Below are 23,793 nucleotides of genomic sequence, written 5' to 3'. Positions count from 1 at the left end.
ATAGACCTGTCAGGAGCTGTTGTTTTCATCTGTCACCGTAAACAGTCCCAGAATGCAGTTGGAAGAAAATACGCCCCAGAAAAATTATGACTGTTGCAGTCTGGTTAATGAGGTTATTGATTTGTTTTCCATGTTATAATATATGTTTATTGAAATTGGTCTCTGTTGGGTGCAATGACAGCATTTTTAGTACAATTTTGTGGCCTTTATTCAGTCATTTCAGTATGTAAATGGATTTTTTTTCTTGAAAATAATACTTTTGTTTAGCAAATATACATTAAATGTATCAAAATGACAATAAAGACAATAATAATGTTACAAAAGATTCAAATAAATGCTGTTCTTTTGAACTTTCTGTTAACAGTTTTCGCAAAAATATTAAGGAACACACATTTTTAACATTGATAATAATGAGAAGCAGCAAATTCACACCAAGAATGATAACTGTAAAGATAACGATATTAGCGTCCACACCAGCGAACGATATCGTCCGTTTATTCTCATTGCATGCTCGTCTGCCGCTTTAAATTCTCAAGCTCGTTATAGCAGGATGGATTCTGATTGGGTGTAAATGTTTTTATCGTTCATCAGCTGGAAAAAATCGTTCTGAAAGTGATTCCAACAATATTGTTTCTCTGTGTCTTTATCGTTATAGCTGTACTGTGGAGATTTTTTTGAACTATATCTTTATCGTTACCTTTCTAGTTATCGTCCTTGGTGTGAATGGACCTTTAGAGTGATTTCTGAAGGATCATGTGACAGTGAAGACTGGATTAATATATTATTTTAAAACGGTTCACGTCTCAGATTCATCTAATACTGAGCTAACGTAGGTTCAATTACCAGACATTTTACAGCACAGCTTTTTTCGCAATCACTAACAGCGATGATTGTTTTTGCATGTCTGCTTGTTCTCTCACAGGAAACGCGGTGCAGAGGGTCTGCCATATATGAGGCTTTGTTTGCCATTGAGTCATGAGACTTCAGCTGCACATTTAACCATATTTAACAAGCTTGAGGGCCTCCTGTTCCCCGTTAGCCAGACACCGGGGCCCGCTGGAGGCGGCGCTGCTGTTGTTCCAGTTGGAGGAGGCCCTCCTTATGGTGCCTTTTTGACCTTAAGGAAATGATTACAGTCAGGAGCTCTACTGTTGTTTTTGGAGGATTGAGAAATCCTTGTCCTGCGTATTTATATAGCTTTGTTTCCTTTTGTCTGCATTCCGCAGTGCCGCAGGGAGAACATTCCACTCTCCGGCCTCCTAATAGGGCTCAGGCGAGAGCGCCAGGATATTTTACATCTGCACGATATGAGGTTTCCCCCCTCCGCGTACTCAATTTGACTTTTTCCATTTACAGTCATGGGCTGACAAACTGTAAGAATAGCGAAAGAATAACCGCTCGCTTGTGTTCAGAAACGCCTGGCGCGTATCACGTATTTATGGTCCGGGTTATTGGCACGGCGCGCTGGATTTGTGCAGAATTGATGACTAGCCGAAACACACGGGGCCTTGTTAGAGTCGCAGGCCCGCAGCGGTGTGTGTTCTGGCAACGACGAGCTGGACTGCTGACTGCGGCAGGTGTCTGGTGCCCAGGCTGATCTTTGCGATATCTTCTCTCTTTGCAGGAAATGGCAGACTTCAGGACCAGAGCCCTAATAACCGGAGGTATCCCGAGAGATGCGCCTTGCAGTCTGACGGGGTAAAGAGGTTCGCCATGGCAACAGCCAACAACGGCCAACCAGAGCGGTCCAGGTAATAATAGATCTTGTTTTCAGAGCAGGAAGGCACACAACCCTCGGCCTTTCGTGTTTCGCCATACACAGTGTGTAACCATAGTAGTGGACCTACATAACTACTTCTTTTCCCAAGCCAAAGGAATGCTTTTGTTTTATTTATGGCGCTCGGTTAGGCCATCTTGTCTTTTTCGTTTAAATGTGCCCTCCTAATGTTCCATAAGCAAGTGTCACTTAAAAAACGGACGAAGCGCAAATGTGTTTTGCCCGAGCGTCTCTCTCTGTGCGAGAGGCTTACCGCAGCTTGTCAAAATGACAGTATGAGCAGCAGTGCGTTGATGTTAGTGGTTAACACTGAATGTCTTTGTTCTTGGCCTGTGATGTAGCAAGGGAGGCTCTCAATAATACGAACATGTTTTTGGATCCCGTTCCGAACGCTTTCTGCACTGCGTCTGCAAATTCATATGGGCCTCCTTGAAGAAAATTTGTCATGAGGACCAAGATCATTTTAAAATTGGAGTTTATATAACTGTCATGGGGCAAACAGGAGACAATCTGCAGCTGACACTAACAAAAAGTACCTAAAAGTATCATGGCTTTTTTGGGGTGTTTTTTTTGGACATGTGCAATAGTAAATATAGCACTATTTACATAAATACAATACTATATGAATTAGAGGTTCACTGATAGAGTTTTAATGGCTGATAAACATACCAAAGTTTGGGGTTAGTAAGATTTTGTTTTAAAAGAAATAAATACTTTTTCAGTAAAGATGCGTTGAATTGATCAAAAGTGACAGTAAAGATGTGTAAGGTTACAAAAGAGTTCTATTTTAAATAAATACTTTAAATGCACAACTGCTTTCAACATTGATAATAATAATAAATGTTTCTTGTGCAGCAAATCTGCTTATTAGAATGATTTCTGAAGGGTCATGTGACACTGAAGAATGGAGTAATGATGCTGAAAATTCAGCTTTACCATCACAGGAATAAATAACTATTAAAATATATTCAAATGGAAAACAATTCTTTTAAATTGTAATACTATTTCACAATATTATTGGTTTACTGTATTTTTGATCAGATAAATGCAGCTTTGGTGAACATAAGGGACTTCTTTCAAAAACAATAAAACGATCTTACTGACCTTACCAATTTTTAAACAGTAATGTGTAATCATAGAAAATAGGATATTTTTATATTTTAATATTTATTTAGATTTTACATGATACTCAATACTTACACACACACACACACACACACACAAGAAACATTTGCATTATCTATGAACAAAACTGGCTGGTACTGATGCTATGCTATTTCTGTTAATCGAGTCTGCCAGTGCCAATAAAAGTATAGCCAAAAAAGATAATAGCAAATTATATGCTAGACATATCTGTCTTTGACTAACATAGATATGGTAATCATTCCATTCATGTGTCAAGGTATCATAAGTTCATCATAAGAGTATGTTTATTAACATATGTGGGGTAATGCTTCAAATGTGTACCTTCAGTAAACCTGGCTCAGTATTTGTACTGTTTTGTGATTGAAATGCAGTTTGTGTCGGTTTTGTGAAAACAGAGCATTTTAAAATGGTAAATTTGCTTTTACTACTGCCACTGGCGGTTCAGCAGCTGCATTTTTCGTTCTCTTTTCAAGTCAATATTCCTGCGTAACAGTAAGGTCTGTTCTAAAAAAACAAGTGAGGGAGAGTGAAAGTCATCTGCAGGTTACCGAGTGTTCGACACAAGATGTGCACACACGAGCAGCTCTGGGAAGTCTCTGAGCAGCCTCTGGTTCCTATGGCAACTGTGGGGCGGTCTCTATCGGCTCCATCTGAGAATAGGTAAAGTAAATCTGCATGCATCTGGCCGCCTCCAAGCCTCAGGGTGATCTGTATTCATGAGAAGACTACAGGGACAGAGAAACATCCCTCAGTAAAAGCGAAGGAGGGTGAAATATCCTTTACAGGCAGACTGCAAATTTAAGACTACATTTTGGCTAAAGGATTCCCAATTTTTTGCCCATAGAATGATATTTATATATTTTTGTACTATATATTTTCTTCCCAGTGTAAATATTTGAGTTCTACTTGGGGTCATGTGTCAGACAAGGACGTTTGCGTGTTTGCAAAGTCAAAACCTGAATTCATTTTAAAGTCAAGTGACTCGCTCCAACACTGAAGATAATTTGCACAAACACTGTTTCTTTGTGTCGTTAGTTTTGGGCACAAACCAAAGGCATCAGGCTCATTTACACCATCCGAGTCACAAGCACAGAGCACAAATACTGTGCAAATTGTCTCCGGGTTTAGAAGCTGGAAGAGGTTCTGCCTGCCATATCAGTAGTGGATATTTTATCCTTGCCTTACTTGGTAGTTATGTTTTTTTGATTGTGTAAAGCACAGCTTCTTTCCGTGCCAGCAGAATGCAGGGATTGCAATAAATGGCATTTCTCCTCTCCTCCAGACCTCCCTTGCTTTTTTTGCTTTTTTCCTTCTCTCGGTTTTTCCACCCTCTCATCTTGTTGTATAACAGGATTAGTTTTTTTTTTTTTTTTCCGTCTACAGGGTGTTGTTAAGCAGAGAACAGACTATAGGAAAGGGGCTTTTAGGGGGCAGGGCTGTGAAAATTTTCTTATTTGAAGGTAAACATTCAGAAGCTGATAGATATGTAAAACCCCAGAAATATTATGAGTCTTTAATCTTCTTATTTATTAAATCACTTAATGATAGAACATCTGCAGTAGATGTAAACATTGTTAATGTTTAAGGAAGTCTGTTTAAGGATGTCATGGGTCATAGATGTTATTTCAAATGCCCAAGAATGTCTTTTGTTTAAAATATGTCCACAGTATGCTTATTTTTAGTTTAAATCACACATGCATTTTGCTGGTGTAAGCATTTTTATAACATGATCTTGCATTATTAATAGTACCACAGAATATCAAGCTTATAGACATTTTAGAAGCAGTAAGAACAGACACTCTGGAAGAAACCTGAATACCTCAGATTTTCCACCCACAACTCTGGCTCTTGTATTCTGAGAGCAAACAGCCAGCGAGTTATGGCAAGTAGCTTGAACATTTACTTATTTATTATTTTTAAATTATTTTTTTATAAAAATGTATATTCATTAATAAAAACTACCTATTTTTAATTACAAGTATGTGATCTAATATCCAATATCAATTTCACTAGTAACTTTTCATTTTATAGTATTCATTTTCAGTAGTGGCGAGTATCTTTTAAATTAGTAATTTATAATAGTTTATATTTATTCATTAAATACTAGTATCTATTAACTATTGCTACTGGTCATTATCCCAGTAGTGACAAGTAACTATTTTTACTGATAAGGAATTGTATATTTTATATTTTTCAATTGCTATTTATTTATTTATTTTTGACATTGGCTTGTATGGAATCTGTTTTTCATATATTCATATAATTATTCATGGTGTCCATTCCAGATTTACTAGTAACTATTCCTTAGTTTTTAGTAATTATTTCCTAGATACATTCCAGTACTTATTCATTAGAAACTATAGATACTAATAACACAAAAATTTAATTTGTTACCTTTAAAAATGGAAGAGTTACTTGCCACTATTGCGATAGTGATTACAAGCAAATAAATAACTAGTATATAATTAATAATTACTGAATAGATATTGGATTTACCTAAAAGTGCTATTAACATAAAAATAGATGCTGGTATGTTTTGAATCATAAATGTTGAAGCGGCTTGCCGTACATGGTGGCGGTGCGCGTTTCTCGGTCCATTCAGAAGATTTGTTAGGGAGTGGTTAGCGCATGCGCACTCGCATGGCAACAAGTGGCTTGTCATTTGTAACAGAAAAAGGAACTGCGGAACGTGGTGCTGACGTCACCGGCCCAGCCAGGTGGCATTCCGAGAAGCAGAAGAGGCGCATTCGCCTCCTAGTAACCGTATAACGGATCCGAGAGGAGCAGCTCAACATGTCTTCGGCGCAGGTCTCCTCGTCGAGGAGACAGTCGTGTTATCTGTGCGACCTGCCGCGCATGCCGTGGGCAATGATTTGGGATTTTACGGAGCCAGTGTGCAGGGGTTGCGTGAACTACGAGGGCGCGGATCGGATCGAGTTTGTTATCGAGACGGCGCGCCATCTGAAGCGGGCTCATGGCTTCCAGGAAGGGAGATCCCCCGGTCCCGCGCCGCCGCCTGCGGTGAAAGCACAAGCGGGCATGTCATCCAAGGAGTCGGTGCAGATGAACCATGTGGACGGCTCGTCCAAACAGCAGCAGCAGCAGCAACAGCAACAGCCCGGCTTGGACCGATACGCGCTCGGAACCGAGAGATCGCGCTTTGATTATTCTAGCATCGGAGCGCACAGGCTTCCGAACGGACTCGGCGGACCGAACGGCTTCCCCAAATCAGACGACGGACCCCCCGAGCTGAACCGACAGAGCCCTAACTCGCGTCGGAATCACGGGATGGTGGCAGTGTCGGGACAGATGAGCGTGCCGCCGAACCTCCTCCCGCAGACTCTCCTGAACGGCCCACCGTCAGCGGCGAGTATAGCCCAGCACAGCCTTTCTGGACGAGCCCCTCCAACCCCGGCCAGCATTGGACCGTCGCTTGCGCTCTCCGAGCAAGGTAAAAGACCCGGTTCAGTGTCCAGCACGGACCAAGAGAGAGATCTAAAAGAGAAGCAGCGTAACGCAGAGGCTCTGTCTGAACTTAGTGAAAGTTTGAGGAGTAGAGCAGAGGATTGGGCAAGCAAACCCAAGATAGTGAGGGACACACTGATCACACTTTCCAATTGCACTCCGTTTGATGTGAGGTTCAAGAAAGATCATTCCCTTCTAGGTAGGGTGTTTGCTTTCGATGCTATTTCCAAGCCCGGCATGGACTATGAACTGAAAATCTTTATTGAGTATCCCAGTGGATCTGGTAATGTGTTTTCCAGTGCGTCCGGTGTGGCTAAACAGATGTACCAGGACTGCATGAAAGACTTCGGCAGAGGGCTTTCCTCCGGCTTTAAATATCTGGAATATGAGAAAAAGCACGGCTCTGGCGACTGGAGACTCCTGGGCGATTTACTCCCGGAGTCTGTGCGTTTCTTTAAGGAGGGGCTCGGGGGCGAAATGCTGCCCCAGCCTTACATCGATGCCAGCTGCCCTCTGCTGCCATCAGCGCTGGTCAACATGCCCCGGGCCATGGCGTCGGGCAGTGCGCTCAGGACTGGCGTGCGCAAACGCAAAGCCTCCCCGGAACCGGACTCGGTGGAGGGGGAGCAGCAGAGACAGCAGTGGATGGCGAGTCAAACCGAGGCACTCAAACTGACCATGGCGTCCGGCTCGTTTGCAGCCTCTCACGGCGGACCTCCGCCCCTGGGGTCGGTGCACTCCAGCCGAGCCACCCCACCCGAATCAGCCCCCCAGAACGGACAGTCCCCCATGGCTGCGCTCATGTCAGTCGCAGACACTTTGGGTAATGCGCACTCACCAAAGGACAGCAACTCAGTGCACTCCACCACATCCACCCGGCACAACAGTAGCAGCCCGGTATCCCCTGCCTCGGTGTCCGGACAGCGGCGTTTGGCCTCCCGGAATGGGGAGATCAGTCTGACGGGGACGCCTTCCCAATCGGGTTCGCATCAGGGCATGGATCAGGTGCACCCTCAGAATATTCCAGACTCGCCCATGGCCAATAACGGACCTTTGTGTTGTACTATCTGCCACGAACGTTTAGAAGACACACACTTCGTCCAGTGCCCGTCAGTTCCCAACCACAAATTTTGCTTCCCGTGTTCCCGGGAGAGCATCAAAGCGCAGGGGGCCACAGGAGAGGTGTACTGCCCCAGCGGAGAGAAATGTCCCCTGGTAGGGTCAAACGTGCCTTGGGCTTTCATGCAAGGCGAGATAGCGACCATTTTAGCCGGGGATGTGAAAGTAAAGAAAGAAAGAGACCCATAAATATATATGCTTCCTGCATCAGAAACAGACAAGTGAAGGAGTATATTTAAGGCTGTGTCTTAAAACCTAGTGAGCTGCCTACTAAGACAACATTTATGGGCATTATAGATGCATTTGAATGCCTAGAAATGCTGTCTAAGTGGGCAGAACGCTTGGTTTTGAGAGACGGCCTTCTTGTTGTGAATATTGAAGTTACAAAAATAGTCCAGTGTACAGAGACATTTGTTTTCCTCCACGAAGGAGGAGGCTGTGTGCGTGGAAACATTTTTTATGGCACTTTTACAGTTTACGTTAACATTTTTATTCAATTTCATACTTATTTTCCACATCTACATGTACAATCCCAAGCAAAAAAAAAATGTTATTAATGAATACACTTTTTTTTGTGGTAGGTATAACAAATGAAGTGAGTCTAAGAGAGGGCATTTTTTGTTTCTTGATTCCGTCTGTTTTTTTGTTTTTTTTAAATATGGTCTTTAAAACAGCAATTTTTAATTTGTATCCCGTGGTCTGAGAATACAGATATATTTTATTACGTGTTTTCATTCTCTCTTTTTGCTTTAAAGTTGCACGGACGCTTTAGTAGAGCAAAAAATACTGTAAATGAAAAATGAAATGCTCTGTTTGTTTATACATATTTCTGTAGTAACAGAAGACTTGTAACGTGCCTTGGAGCTGAGTAATTGTAATAAATTCATTGATATTAACTCTTTGTCGCGTGTTAATTTGTTCAGGTTAGAAATGTCTTTGATATTTGGATTCTGCCTTAATGTCTGTTTGTGAAATGGTTTAAATTTCAAATGTGGTTTATCAAGCTTCCTTAAAACATACATACATATATATGGTTTTCTTGTATATTTTGTAGTAGTTCATTATTTTCATTGAAATAAGAGCCAAATTATAATTTTTCCAATCACTTTACAGTGCTATTTTTGTTTTGTTTTTACCTTTAAAAGTTATTTAAAAAATATAGCTAAAGTACTCCGCTAAGCACTTTTCTCCGTTGTTAAGTGCAACAGTGGATCGAGTATCGCACTAAGCATATCTGTTTCATTGCTTTTGTCAGTGTCTTTTGCATTCATGTCATTGTATTTGCTCCAGACAGATGTAGTCCTGCTGACCTAAAAAGTCAAATGTTTGATGCAGCCACAGGGCATGAAACATCCATTCAGCACTCCCTGATGGGTGTCACATGGGGTAAGTGCAATGCTTGTTTAATATGTGCCGTTTTTTGTTACTCCCTTAGCAACAAGTTCCATGAATGGCTCATGATAGAAGCTGTTTTATTGCATATGCAGGAGGCGTTAAAATAGCGCACAATTACCCTGCTCTTAGCACACGGTGTCTTAATCTGTTATGCCTCAATTTAGGAGCTGTTAGCTGTTCCCTCTCTCCGTGTGTCAGAGTATTTTGGTGCGGGCAGGAAAGCTGGAGAGGGAAAATGCTTGCACATGCCTGAGATGGCCCTGGGGATGTATTCCTCATTTAGAATTCAGCTGGTTGGTCATGTGACTTGTCAGTCGTACTCTTGCATTGGCTGCGGGAGCGAGGGAAAACAGTTGGTGCATGGCTGTTGCCATGACTCAAACTAATGCTCTTTCGCAGACAAATAGAAGGTGGCACAATTCATTCATGGCAGCCGGCCATGCAAGAGCATCCAGACCAAATAACGGGGGGGGGGACGTTAAGGTCAGAGAACAATGCACACGCCAAGCTATCTAACTGAAGTGGGCTCTGTGCTTGAATTCTCTGGAGGCCTGTGGTGCACATCCTGTAGATCGGAATCATTTAAGCGGTAGCTAGAACATTTTTGCACTAAACAATTGTGTGTGTGTGTGTATATGTGTTTTGCCCTATAAAGGACATATACAACACTTTTTTAAATGTTTTTTAATCAGCATGTCAGGATGTTAAATACATTTTTGGTTCATATACATTATGCACCATATACACACACACCAATTTGCACACACATATTGTAATTTGCGTATATAGGTCATATGTGTGTGTATAATATATATGCATCACTTTTGTCACAATTTAAAGGTGTCTTTTTCTTAAAAGTGATTAAAAACGTGATATACGAGATATTCAAAGATTTTGAGCAGACTAACAAGGGTTTGTAGAAATATGTAGACGCACAGTTATAAATTAAAGCTTTTTCCCCCTTATTGAATCATGCTAAATTTTCCTTGCTTAAATAATTTCCATATATTGAAAAGGCAATGGCTCACATGAGAGCACAATAGATTAGAAAGGTGATTTAGTTCTATTTTTTTTATAGTACATCCATAATCCATCTGAACCCAGTGTAGAGTTTGGTTGTCGTGCTTTGTGGTGCATTGCAGTGATGTTGTCGCTGCTGCTCCGTCTGTGAGGAATCAAAGGTGTGGTGTCTGGTTCAGGATGGAGTGGGCTTCTATTATCATGCTAAAACTGACTTGGGTTTGAGGTGCCCTTGGCTCTTTCTGTAATCACCTGGGTTTCAAGTTTCAGTGCACACGCAAAGAAAAAAATAAACAGATACACCAACCCCACCCATTAAAGAAGGTGGGGGTCTCACTTCCTGTTTACTACACACACGCGTCTGTGGTGTCTTGAGTGTGTGTGTTAAATTCTGCACCTTTTCATGGAATGCTTTGGGACACAGACAACAGAGATGAGGAGAAGAGCCTTTATTGACTTCCTAATAGCTAAAATCGCTGTAAATGCATGAATATTTAAGATATCTCATAGCATGTGATTATGTTGAGTGGCTGTGTACAGATAGAGGTCTTTTCTGTAATGATATCAAGGCAAGCACAAATCTAATCACTGCCTTTGTTCTGCTAGATATACATTTTAATGTGCGGTTACAATGCATTTATAGTGATGCACTGATGTATTTGAGCTTTTATGATGGATTTATCTGTGTTGCAGCAAACATCTCAGAATTAATATTAATTTCTAATGTGGTTGCTCGTCTGTTTCAGAACATTTGTTTTTGGTTGCGTTGTAAAATCACTGCAGTCTGTCTACCCTTCGCTAGCCAGGGAAGCCAGAGGCTTCTTCCCCTCCTCCAATTCCCTTCATCCCCATAACACACACACTTCTCTCTCTCTCCCTCCCTCCCTTCAAGGGAGAAGTTTCCAGCGGATAAAAATACAGCCACTCCAAAGGTTACGCTGCAGTGCCATCGTGCACAGTTGCCCATGGTAACAGCCTTGTTCAAAACATCATTTATTCAGGAATGTGCGGACACAAAGAGCGGAGAGGCTCAGCGTTAACCCTGCGTGTGCCGGCATTTGACTGTCTGCACACCAGTATTTTTATAAATGCTCACATCTTCCGTGTCATTTTGGATAATAGTCATTTTTTAAATTATGATGCAGCTTTTTGGCTGATAGTGTGTTTTCTTGCAACTGGAATAACTCAGAATGTCAAATATTGTCTCGCATTACTGTGGCTGTGAAATCTCAAAATCTAGTCAACAGCCGGTAGTTCCCACCATACTTTTTTTTTTTTTGATGATCCGTTACACTCAAATGTACTTTACAACAACAAAACGTTTAGTTTCATCGCAGCTTTATATATTGATCGCTGTATGTACAGTAGTCTGTTATTTTTCTTAAAAAAGTGAAGATTCTGTGCTTCTAGCATTGTACTTCTGTTCCATCATTATCCAGAATAATAATTGTTTTCTAACAGGTTTCCTGATAGTCATGCCCCAAACAGATTTCATTGGTTGCTTCAATGTTATGAACATAGTAATGTTTTTAAAGCATCAAATTATTGTTGCACAATACAGAAATTAAGATCTGTCACTACTTATATTTCATTGCAATTATTGATATATATTCTTTGCCGTTTTGTGCCATTATGTAGTCTGAAGTTAAGTTTGTTCCTAGCGTTTTAACTTATTGCATCAATTTATTTATATTGCATAAAAAATAATTACCTTTTTTAACCATTTTCCTGTTAGTCCCACCCAAATCTCATTCCAGTGTTGCAAACAAACTAAATAATTTAAGCGCCACAATCGAGGAAGCAACCTGCCAAATGGCTTATAGCGTCTGTGCATATTAAACTAGTATATGCAAAAGTATTTTACCCATTCAAACGTGTATTTTTCCCCCATGGCGTAAATGCGTTCTTGACTGTGATGTGGCATTTAACTCTCTCCGCTTGTGCTTGTTATTTAGCGCCAACGGAGGTGGGGGATATGTGCAAAAGGGTTATTCCCATTTTGTTTTCATTCACTGTGCCTCCGAGCACAGCCATTTATAGACGGTGATGTCAGCACTATCTTCCATAGCCCAGGGCCTCTTTGGCACATAATGTATGCAATCTCAGACATTCCATTCCTGCCTCGCAAATAAGCTGCGGGCTACAGCGGGCGTGTGCTTTCCCCCCTCTTTCTGCAGATATTAAAGGCGCAGAGGGGGAATTGATTTTCTCCTGCTTTTCACTCCTACTCTCTCGTTTAGTTTATTTTTTGGCTGCTTTTTTTCTTTTCTAGCACAGAGAAAATCATTTTCAAATAGCATGTTATTGTTAATATGATTTAATGCATTATCCATCAGTTCTCAGTATCAGTTTAGATTTTCTTGGTGAATTCACACTTTTTTTAATCTGTCTCTATTTTTAACAGTTCCTTATATAAGAACATGCGCCTCACGGAACGGACGCAGCTCCGGTCTACCCTTGACTAATGGCATGTGGGTTGTAAAACAGGGGGCCGTTTTGGCAGCGTTTCAGATGTTTTTCATTAGCTTGTAAAGGACTTCAATTTTCGGATGGAATTCCAATTTGCATTTCAAGGCCAGTCCCTCCTTGAGGGCCAGAGCCTGTTACAGCTTCCTGTAGATTCCCGCCGGAGAAGTACTGGGGTGGGGGGCTAGTTTGGGGGCAGGGGATTGTTTCTGAGCACATAAAAATGGACTATAGGGCACCATGGAGACTCTGTCTGTCTTGAAAAGCTCGCAGACTGGATTGTTCAAGGATGGTTTCACTTGATTGATCTAAAGTGTTGAACTGAGAACCCGCTGAATACCTGTCGGAGTGTAATTTTTGTATCTTTCGACTCTTTCTTGTGGTGTCTGACTAGGTTTTGTGCATTTAAATAACCTTGGTGCATGAAATGGCACGCATTTTTTAACCTCCATTGCATTTTTCTCACAAACCACTGAGTGCTAAACATTCCTTCCTTTGTTTTCAGTTTGCAGACACACTGGCTGGTTGGAAGGAAAGGGTTAATTTGTAACCCACGGGATGAGCGGCTCTTGGCCGGCTCACTGGAGAAATGTAGCCCCCTTTCATTCTATGGGTTGTTTACACTACTGGCAGCCATTTTAGACTGGAGCTCTGCAAACACAGAGCGGTCTCAGGTTTCTTAGGCTTTCACAGTGCAGCGAGTTCAGTCAGCGGCTTGTTCCGTCATCCATCTTCCATCGGGGGCCCTTCCCCCCTCACACATTCTCACACACACACACACACACACACACGTGCACACAGTCTCTCTCATTCTACAATCTGGTCACCATCCACTGTACTCAGAGAGCTGTATGTTGTTCATCTGTAAGTTCTCTGTTTATTAAAGCAGTAAGCCACGTGGGGCCGTACATTATAGAGATTTTTCCTCTGTTAAGGGGTGTTATGACGCATAGCTGAAGTGTGTTTTATTATATTGTTGCAGCAAACGTATGAGACAATAATGTTCAAAAAATGGCTGATTTTTTTTTTTTATCATCATAACAACAAAAGTCTTCCTGATTTGATTTGGCTTTTAATGTATTGGTTAAATTCATTAATGATAATCATAATGGATGCAGCTTGCCCAGTCAGAACTATTTTATTACCAAACTGTTTTTTTACCAAAAATATATAATATATGATGTGCTATGAGGCACTCTAAAGATGATTATAATATTAATAATAATACTATTATTGTTTTTGTTTTTTTTATTATTATTATTATTTGTATTTTTCAGCTTTTATATTAAGCACTATGAACATGTGCTAATATAACAATAAATTAACTATAATACTAATGTTGATTTTGTTTTTAATGTATTTTTATTGGTATTTTATTTTTATATTTATTATTTTAATACAATCTTTTTAAATATCTGTTTTAATATTTTTACATTTATTTTTTATTTTTTTAATTATAGAATATTGCAGTGATAACAGACTTATATTTTATTTTTTCTACTTTTTCACTATTAATTGCACTTTCTCAAGGCTTTTCTTGTGTCCTGTTCTCTCGTTTGGCCTTCTTTCTCAGTCACTCAACCTTGTCTTGTCCTAAATTTGAAAGCGCATGCTTTCACAGAGCTGTTAAAGGATCAGGATTCTGTGTCTGCATTAGTATCCGTCTGTCTGTTGCCTTGATCATGTACCGACAAACACAGATGATCTCACTGGACCAAACCATCAGTATTAATAGCAGCGAAACTCCCATGTAATGAAAACCTTCCCAACGACCTTGTGGTGAAACCAAAGGTTGTCATCTATCTCAGATGCAGCTGCGAGAAAGGACAATGGGTGTGGTTTGCCCACTGAAGGGTCTAATTGGAGGGCTCTTAAAAGGTGATGTTATTTATTTGGCTATGGGTCTTTAATTTTAGCACTGTTGCTTTCCCATCACTCAGGCCTTTGAACTACTATTCCAGACCTTCAGATTGGATCTAATCAGGTGTTCCTCTGTGTAAAAACAACCCCAGCCCATCATCACACCCGGAGTGGTATAATCTGCTTTCATTATGAAATGAGTAAGATTGATCAACCGAGGACTCCAGAGCTGTTTTTTACAATCACGTCAACAAACACATCCTCTATTTCTGAGATAGATTTAGCCTTTTCTAGAATCAGTAAGCTGTGTATGGTACTGTATGAAAGCAGCTCATTTGTTTCAAATGATTTTGTGAGCATGTTGATATTTGTTCATGCATTGAATTGAGCAGACTTTGACCTTTTCTGTTTGGTTTGATCATCCAATAGGCAAGTGTGATCAGTGGGAGTAATCTGAAATTACACTATACATCATTGAATTGAGCTGTTTTTATATATTTTTGGGGTCTTTGCATATTTGACATGAAGCTTGTTTCAAGGTGTACTGACCCCAAAAATGTTTTGTATGAAGAAAATGATTTTTATTTTGCATTGCATTAATAAGAATTGAAGGGAAAATGTGGTTAAAGGAATAGTTCACACAAAAAAATAAAATTGATTCACCCTCAGGCAAATCAAGATGTAGATGAGTTTGTTTCTTCATCACAACAGATTTTTAGCTTTACTTGCTCAACAATGGATCCTCTGCAGTGAATGGGTGCTGATTCAAACTAGAGGTCTTTTTCACTGGAGAAAGCAGTATTATGAATAGAATGAATTGTGGATAGCTAGAAGTGACGGTTTGAAGTTAAAAACATCTTCATGATGAATTTGTTTTGACTCTCATTTTGACGGCACCCATTCACTGCAGAGGATCCATTGGTGAGCAAGTGATGTAATGCTAAATTTCTCCACATTTCTAATTGTCCTAAAATAGGCTTCATTTTCTTTAGGCAAAATTTGAATCTTTTCGTTTTGGTATAAAATGTAACATTTCTAGTTTTTGAATAATTCACCTAAAAAGGTTTTTATGTGTACTCCCCTCCCTCATAATGTCAAGAATGGAAAACAAGCAGTTATGTTCTGAAATAGCATTAATATTTAATACTACTCCTCTCAACAGCTGAAGTCATGTACTGTTGGTACTCCCTGTTCGTTTTTCCCTGCATTTTATTCCACTCTGTCTTCCCCCGTTTTGTTGACTGTACATTTTTGCAGCGTATCCAGCTGACACCTGCCATGTGCTGTGACCTCAGCTCCTCTCTGCTGATTGGTTAATAGAGACTTTGACAGTGCTGCAGCCCGACCGCCACCAATACCCCTGCAAACCAAGGTGTTTCGGATGGGTTCAGCCATAATCACCTTTCTTCTGTCACCTGGGCCCAGTGTGAACCCCGCTCGCCCATCCCCCCCTCCTGTAGCCCATCTGTTGCGTGAACGAGACCCGTGATGGTGCTTCATTACAGAGTGTTAGAGGAATGTCAACAGCTGTACCAGACTTCCCTTCACACTTCCAGACTTGAAATAAGTAAGGGGAAAAAGTATGTGTAAATTGTTTTCGCAGATGGCTTATTTCGGGTTTGACTGTGATGTTCACGCCAATCTTAAATGGTATAACACAGGAATGCTATTGAAATTCGACTAAAGAATGAAAGAAATGTCATTGACAAACTCTTTGTAATTTAAAAAAAAATATATATATTATTATATTTTTTTTTACAGTGCTCTTAAGTCATGACTGATTTTAAAACAGTGAGGCCATTGATTGAATTTCTGTTGAAGTGGATCAATATTGAAACAATGAGTCTTATGTATTATTGTTTTCAAGTAAACCTCTTTGTTACATATATACGTGTTTGTGTGTGTGTGTGACCCTGGACCACAAAACCAGTCATAAGGGTCAATTTTTCGAAATTTAGATATTATAGATTTTATTTTATACATCATCTGAAAGCTGAATAAATAAGCTTTCCATTGATGTATGGTTTGTTAGGATAGGACAGTATTTGGCCAAGATACAACTATTTGAATATCTGGAATCTGAGGGTACAAAAAAAATCTAAATATTGATAAAATCGCCTTTAGAGTTGTCCAAATTTAGTCCTTAGCAATGCATATTACTAATCAAAAATTAAGTTTTGATATATTTACGGTAGGAAATTTACAAAATATCTTCATGGGCCATGATCTTTACTTAATATCCTAATTAATTTTTGAAAGAAAAAAAAAATAATTATAATAATTTTGACTCATACAATGTATTGTTGGCTATTGCTACAAATATCCCCATGCGACTTAAGACTGGTTTTGTGGTCCAGGGTCATATACATACATATATATATATATACACACGTGTGTGTGTGTGTTTTAAGGTTTGTTTAAATCCTTAATGTCCTTAAAGTATAGGAAATATTAACAGTGATGCTTGCCTTAGCTTTGCACTTATTTCACATGCAGCCATTAGTGGAGTAATATTACCAAACCGTGATTGGCATCATCTCTGACATTTTCCACAAATGCCGTGTGGGGTGCTCTGTAGTCTGGCATGGCATTAGATTGTGTGGCTCTCCATGTCTTCAGTGTGGTTAGGGGATGGAGTCTGTTCTTTAAATAGAATGCCAATGAAGGAGTGCATGGTCTGATTGGCAGTGGCAATATATAATTCAGTTTTCAACCCCCAGGATTCAGAGCGAGTCGGTGTTCTGATTACTAATCAGCAGACACGGTAACTCTCCCCACCTCCTCTACGGCGAGAAGCCGCGACCAGCTATCAGCTGCTGTGTCTGTCATGAACTGTTGCGTGCCAATCTGGAGAGCCCCACTAAAAGAGGCGGGAGGGGGTGAGAGAAGATGCCTAGGAGTCCGACGTCCCACAAGCCCAGGAAGGAGCCACTTGCCTGGGGTGAATTCTGGCGGTTTGGTTGTACTTATTCACATTCCATGGCACATTTTTTGTTTGAGTTTGAAATCTCGCTGAAATGTGGGCCAAAGAGTACACTGTATCCACTACATCTTTCTAGCTTTCCTTTTTTCCACTTTCCACTTGTGTCCTCAGCATTTTACAACTTCCCAGAAAACACTACCCAGCTTTTCCCAAATTTAAAGCCCATTACTGAATCTTAGCCAGTGGCTAAATCAACCTCGTGTTCCCATGTTGTCTGCACGATAAATAATCAGATATATGTAATATCCACCGAGGGAGTTCAGAGCAAGGATGAGTCATAGCTAGTGCAGGTTTAAATCAGAGTGCTTCATTCACACCCCTGAACGCCTGCGTCCTCTTTTTAAAGGTTGTGATTTGCTCATTCACACACTTTTGCTGGATCCGCTATAGTCAGGAGGACTCCTGCTGGTTAGTATGTGGTATTGCAGGCTGCCTCATGTCCTCCTGCTGGTTAGTATGTGGTATTGCAGGCTGCCTCATGGATTTGGGTTTTTGTTCGGAGGTAATTGCATTCTTACTTGGTTTGAGCTCTTGAATAGTCTATTGACTGTACTATCTCGTCCCTTTTTACTTCATCTAAATCAGCATCAAAAGAAGTCACATCGCATCGATATTTGCCACATATCTCTGAAACACACAGGCACCACCAAGACGACTCTTTATTGATTATTGGTTCAGATGAACAAAACAGTTCCCTACAAGTTCACCTCCTTAAATGGCACCAAAGTCAACATGAAATCAAAATTGATTGTATTTACTTTAATACATATTCTTGGTTTAATTTTGAGATTCATCAGTGTTTGTTTTTGAGGTATTTCATTTTTTGCTTTCAAAACGGCTTTCATTTTTAGCATCATCACAAAGACTTTTTTTCACATTCCTAATGGATAGATTAAAATCTTCATTTTTTTCTTCATTGAATATATTATGCACCATATTATGAAGGTGCACTCTTTAAAATATAGTTTCCAAATTGAGGTTTTTATAGCAGTGCCATAGAAAAACCATCTTTGGTTACAAAAGAACCTATTGTGCATTGGAAATATTCTATGGATGTTAAAGGTTCTTCATGCAACCATTGATGCCAATAAAGAACCTTTATTTTATCTTTTTAGAGTAAAATGTTGACTTTGCTTGTATATGCATCATATGATGGAAGTACACTCTTAAAAATAAAGGTTCCAAAAGGAGATGTTCACACCAATGCTATAGAAGAACCATTCTTTTCTCACCTTTCAGTGAACAAGTGAACCTATTGTGCATTGGAAATGTTCTATGGATGTTAAAGGATCTTCATGGAACTATCAATGCCAATTAAGAATCTTTAAGAATTTTTAAGTGTAAATTGTTGACTTTAACGGCAAATGCTCCAAAGGGCCACTTTTAAAACTCATTACCTGCACGGACCATGCCAGACAGTGAGTCTAATGTATTGCAGCCTGTTTGCTAATGGCAGCCGCCAGTCCTGGCACAGATGTTGAGCCGTAGAAGAGAGCAGTGCTGCCCAAACTCCCTGTTCCTTCACGGTGATTAATGAAACCCCAGCTCACCGAGCTCCTCTCTCAGCCTCCACGGACCGCTTCGGTCTCTCAGGTCCCCGCTGTATTTCCTTCATGCTGTCAGATTTATACCAGGGTGTAGTGCATATTTATGAAGTGCACTCTCCATTTGCACTCGCGGCTTGTTTTTCTTACATTTACTGTCTATGACTCTGGATATTAATCATATGTCATTCACTCCCTCTGCTGCAGCTGTCGCTGCCCTTATGGACGTACACCAGCCGCATAATTGAGCGAAACGCTCCAGTTCTGCAGGAAGTAGGTCTAAGGTGCCAACTTGTACTTGCCAGGGTACTTGTGGTGAATGTTAACATTTAATTTGCTGCTTTTGAAGTACTTTATATTTCCTGCTGTATGCTAATGTGTTTTTGTTTAATATGCATATATCAGCTGTCCATTCCACCCCTACTAATAGCATCCTACTGAAAACAATTGCCGTGTTACCTTGATGTACTCAATGCACGCCTACAGCTGCATCTCAATTCTTATTATGCTAGCCAAAGTACAAGATGTGGATTAGTACCCCAAATTAAGGTGACTAGATGTGCATCCACACAATAGCTTGTGCTACAGTTTTTAAAGGTTTTTCAATTTAAATGTTCAGTAATAATGAATTTTAAGGTCCCCTTAGCAAGATGCTATTGCTTACATGCAAACTCGATCAGTATGTTGTTACGCTGAGACTGTGGTATCAAGACAATTTTCTGATGTTGTATTTCATCCCATTATTGAAATATATTCTATATACTCAAAGGGCTTTTTCACCCCAACATGAAAATTCTGTCATTATTTATTCACCCTCATGTAATTCCTAACATGTATGACTGATTTTTATGAATATATTTTGATGAACGTGGCTGAAACATTGAACCCCATTGGCTTCCATTGTAAACAGTTCAAAATATTGTATTTTGTGTTCTACAGAATAAAGAAAGTCATACTGGTTTGTAACAACGTGAGGGTGAGTAAATGATGCCAGAATTGCATTTTTAGGTGAGCTATTCTTTTAAATCTGTATACACTTTCCATTCATCAGCAAAGTAGGTTGAATATAGGTGAATGGGACACCTTGTTTTTAAAATATGATCCCTATACATTTAGGTAGTAATAAAACTGTAAAATGGGATGTAGCCCATGGCTTTGCACATTTAAACGTTACCTGCCAGTTATGCAATTTTAGGCAAAGACTGTCTACATAACCATTACCTGTCTCCGGAGATATATTTCTTCTCACATAATTTAAACATAAACACATAGTTCACCCAAAAATAAACACTCTGCCATCTTTTCTTCATGTTGTTCCAAACATGTATGACTGAATTTCTTCTGTGGAACACAAGATTTTTTGGTGGGGTTCAGTTTTCTTTAGCTCCCAGCGTTCTTCAAAATATCAACTTCGGAGTTCCGAGTCATAGATTATTTTTATGTGAACACTCCCTTTAATGTCTGTTCATTTGTTATGAATGTCCGTAATAAACAGGATTATGTATAGTTAGCCTATCATAACTACAAAATAAACCCCTTCAGGATTGTACAAGACCAACTTAATGTGCATTAACCCATTACATATAGATGTGTCCAGTTTAACAGAATGAAAGTGGACCGCTTTAGGGTCAAAATGATGTTCTGTTAGGCTTCTCCTACCGTTTATCTCCCAGTTCGAATATGGTGTTGGAATTTTAAACATGACTATCACGGTAACAAAAACCATAATGTGATTCCTTGTTGTCACTCCTTCTGTCTGCTGTAACCATTTGCTCCAAATTTCATCTGATGTAGTGAAGACTGCGTGTGATGTAACATCATATTTTCTGGAGAGCTGCGCTCTTTTTGACGTGGACTCGTCTGACTGCCGTGGGTGCCGTGGTTACTGCTGCCGGGAGACGTTTCGGTCTGTTGCCCTTTACGTCAATGGGGCAGGCCGTGGGGGGAGGAGCCCCGTAGCGTGTCATTCCGATGTGACAAGCAGAGATGACACGGGCAGAAAATAACCTCAATTTCAGCCCCAAACGAACCCCCTTTAATGTCTGATGGAACCAGCCAATCGCAGCTGGCTCTGTTGCTAGGTAATGGCTCTGCCGCCCCCGTGCCCAAGTATGTTAATACGAGGCGATTGCATACCCCGAGACGAGAAATCTTACGGATGTGGGTGTGTTGGGGGGTTTGTCTACAGTGAGGGAGAGCGGCCGAGATGATGAGGGCCAACAGGCAGAATTATAGGGGATAGCTGGTGATGAGAATGAATCATCGTGATTGGTTTGGTTTTCTAAGCAGGTGGTGGTTGTACATAACCGGTTTTAAATTTAGCGAACAGGTCACATTAAAAAGACAGATCAAACTCTCTTGTTGTTTCTCTCCATTTGTCTCTTAACGGGATAGACACCGAAGATGTGGTCAGAATCTGAAATGTCTTTGTTTCCTTTGTTAATGGCTTTTGTTAAATGGCTTTGTTCAGCGAGCCATTTAATGATGACTGAACGATGGCTTTTCACGTCTTTATGGCTGAGATTTTTCCAGTTCATGTATAGCTGATCTGTGTACATTAAAGGGATAGTTGACCCAAAAATAAAAATTCTGTCATTAATTACTCACCCTCATGACCTTCATTCATCTTTGGAACGCAAATTAAGATATTTTTCATGAAATCTGAGAGCTCTCTGACCCTGCATAGATAGCAATGCAACTGAAATGTTCCTAGACCCAGAAACGTAGTAAGGACATTGTTAAAACAGTTTGGAACGACATGAGGGTGAGTAATTAAGGAAAGAATGAACTATCCCTTTTAAGATGCTGTCACATTTGCAGAATCTTGTTTGTCAAAAAGATTGAAAAAGCAGCAACAACTGTTTTCATCATAATGAAAACCGTAATAATAAGAAGAAATGTTTCTTGAGCAGCAATTTTTTTGAGAATCAGATTTTGCTAAATTTTGTGTAGAAAATGCCATTGTCTATTTTCAATAGTGTAGTGATGCACAAAGCATAGTTACAAACCATACAGCTTTTTATTGGTCAACGTGGCAAATTCATGTGACCAACTTGAACCTGATGCAAAATCTTTCACCCTTGAGTGAAATTCCAATTTTGATGTGAAAATTTGCTAAACAACAATACTTGACCGCACATTTTCTTTCTTTCTCATGTTGTTTTGATAACATTATGTCTCAGTAGAACACACTGATCTGTCATTTTGTCAACAGTCTGTTAAATAATAACTGTTTTATGTTTTAATATATTATAAAATGTAATTTAATCCTGTGATGTCAGAACTGAATTTTCAGCATCATTACTCCAGTCTGTCACATGATCCTTCAGAAATTATTCCACTATGCAAGAAACATTTGTTCTTATTACAAAGGTTGAAAATGCTTAATGTTTTTGAGTGAACTATGATATTTTTGATGAATGGAAAGTTCAAAATAGCATTTATTTGACATAAATATTTTGTAACATTATAAATATCTTTACTGTGACTTTTACTTAGTTTAATGCATACAATATAATATAATAATAATACTGACTTCAAATAGTGGTGTATACAGCACGCAATATGCTAATTTTATGCATTGAATTCCCAGATGAATTGGATTGGCTGGAATTAATCATGCAGTGTAGTTAGGCCATGTGACAACAGTGTTGCATACTTCTGTTTGAAACGTCTGTCATTGAGTACTGAGTACAGTTTCACATACTACTTTTAAAATTTATATGAAGCAGGATGAATTTAGATGTTGGGTATTTTGCCTTTCATTTCATATATTGCATACACAGTGTGTTAGTATTCTATTCCTATTCCTGATATGATTGCTATTCTTTTGATATTATTCAGTATTAACTTTGTGATTTACCATCGATATCATGCAGTACCTCAGGAGCTCTTTCAGTTTGTGGACCTGCACGTATCCTATCCCGGTGCACGCGCATCAGACCTGCTGTTGAGATGCATTGCTGTAGCAGCAGCAGGCACCAGAACAAACACAAATACACACACACAAACATGTATGTGCTTGCATTAATATGCATGAACCCTGCACACATGCCACTGGTTGTTATCTGGGAAAAAAGACCTTTACGTTAATCAAAAAATGCATGAGCTTTGTATTAAGTGAGATAAATATTAATGAGGAAGCGTGGTTTGGGATAAGCGGATGTAGTTTAATAACAAGCGTATGTGTGCTGGTGTTCGCTGAGGAGGATGCTGGGAAGGCCGGCAGGGTGAGCGGAATACTAATGCGGCTGCATACCTTTGTTCTGTTCCAGCAACACACGTTTCTCTGGAGTCATTCACATGCAGCCGAGCGCACTGGAAGAGCAGGAGAGGAGATTGTTGGCTGTGGACGCACTAGAATCACAGTCTTGTCCCTTCATAGGGCACGTAAATAGCATTGGATTTGCTATCACATGCACAGGTGTTATTGCAGTACCTTTTGTGGGGCAAACGTTACTATAATCGTTTGTGTTTTAGTGTATTTCAAGGCATTTTAGTGGTCGATCAGTATGTTTTTTTCTTTTACAGTGGCTGACTAACTATTTTATGTATTTCCCATCAATTCTGAGAATATGCCTATAGTTAAGCAGTGACTATTCACAAAAATAAAGTGTCATATCTTTTTGTAAACCATTACTACTTAGACAAATACAATAGACAAAAACAGCAACAACATATATTAATTTGGAGCTTAAGAAAAGAAAGAACAAAAACAAGCAAAATAGAGAGAAAGAAAAAAAAAACAGCTCAAAAGTCCAAATTTCAACATATTGGTAGAAGTTCTCATCATACAGAAGTCCAGAAATTTTCATCCATGAAATCCAAACAGCATAATATTGGCACTCCCAGGGTCAAAATAATTTACAAATGGTTCTAAATACATTTTTAAAGACATATATTTGAACTAAAATGTAATTTTATTAATTAAATTGATTTATTCCTGTACTTCCATGTAATATATATATATATTGTATTCAATATATTCCATTCTGATGTCTGAATATATAAATATACCT

At 39.6% G+C, this 23,793-nt stretch overlaps 2 protein-coding genes across 2 annotated transcripts in view; both read left to right on the top strand.

The window, feature by feature from the left end:
* The window catches only part of LOC107729243 (protein TALPID3), a 125,970-nt gene that overhangs the window by 10,811 nt on the left and 91,366 nt on the right, over positions 1–23,793 (top strand). Inside the window, exon 9 of the mRNA XM_016539675.1 lies at positions 1,625–1,751. Coding sequence (XP_016395161.1) covers positions 1,625–1,751 — 127 coding nt within the window. The remainder of the gene's footprint in view (positions 1–1,624; positions 1,752–23,793) is intronic.
* On the top strand, positions 5,458–8,397 carry LOC107729245 (interferon regulatory factor 2-binding protein-like). Its single transcript, XM_016539679.1, has one exon. It carries the CDS (start codon positions 5,717–5,719, stop codon positions 7,694–7,696), a length of 1,980 nt encoding a protein of 659 aa, XP_016395165.1. The 5' UTR covers positions 5,458–5,716; the 3' UTR covers positions 7,697–8,397.

Source organism: Sinocyclocheilus rhinocerous, unplaced genomic scaffold (assembly GCF_001515625.1).
Source record: "Sinocyclocheilus rhinocerous isolate Xijiao unplaced genomic scaffold, SAMN03320098_v1.1 scaffold1268, whole genome shotgun sequence".
Taxonomy (NCBI): Eukaryota; Metazoa; Chordata; class Actinopteri; order Cypriniformes; family Cyprinidae; genus Sinocyclocheilus; species Sinocyclocheilus rhinocerous.
The sequence above is the reverse complement of the archived record's forward strand: the minus strand, read 5'-3'. Positions and strand labels throughout refer to the sequence as shown.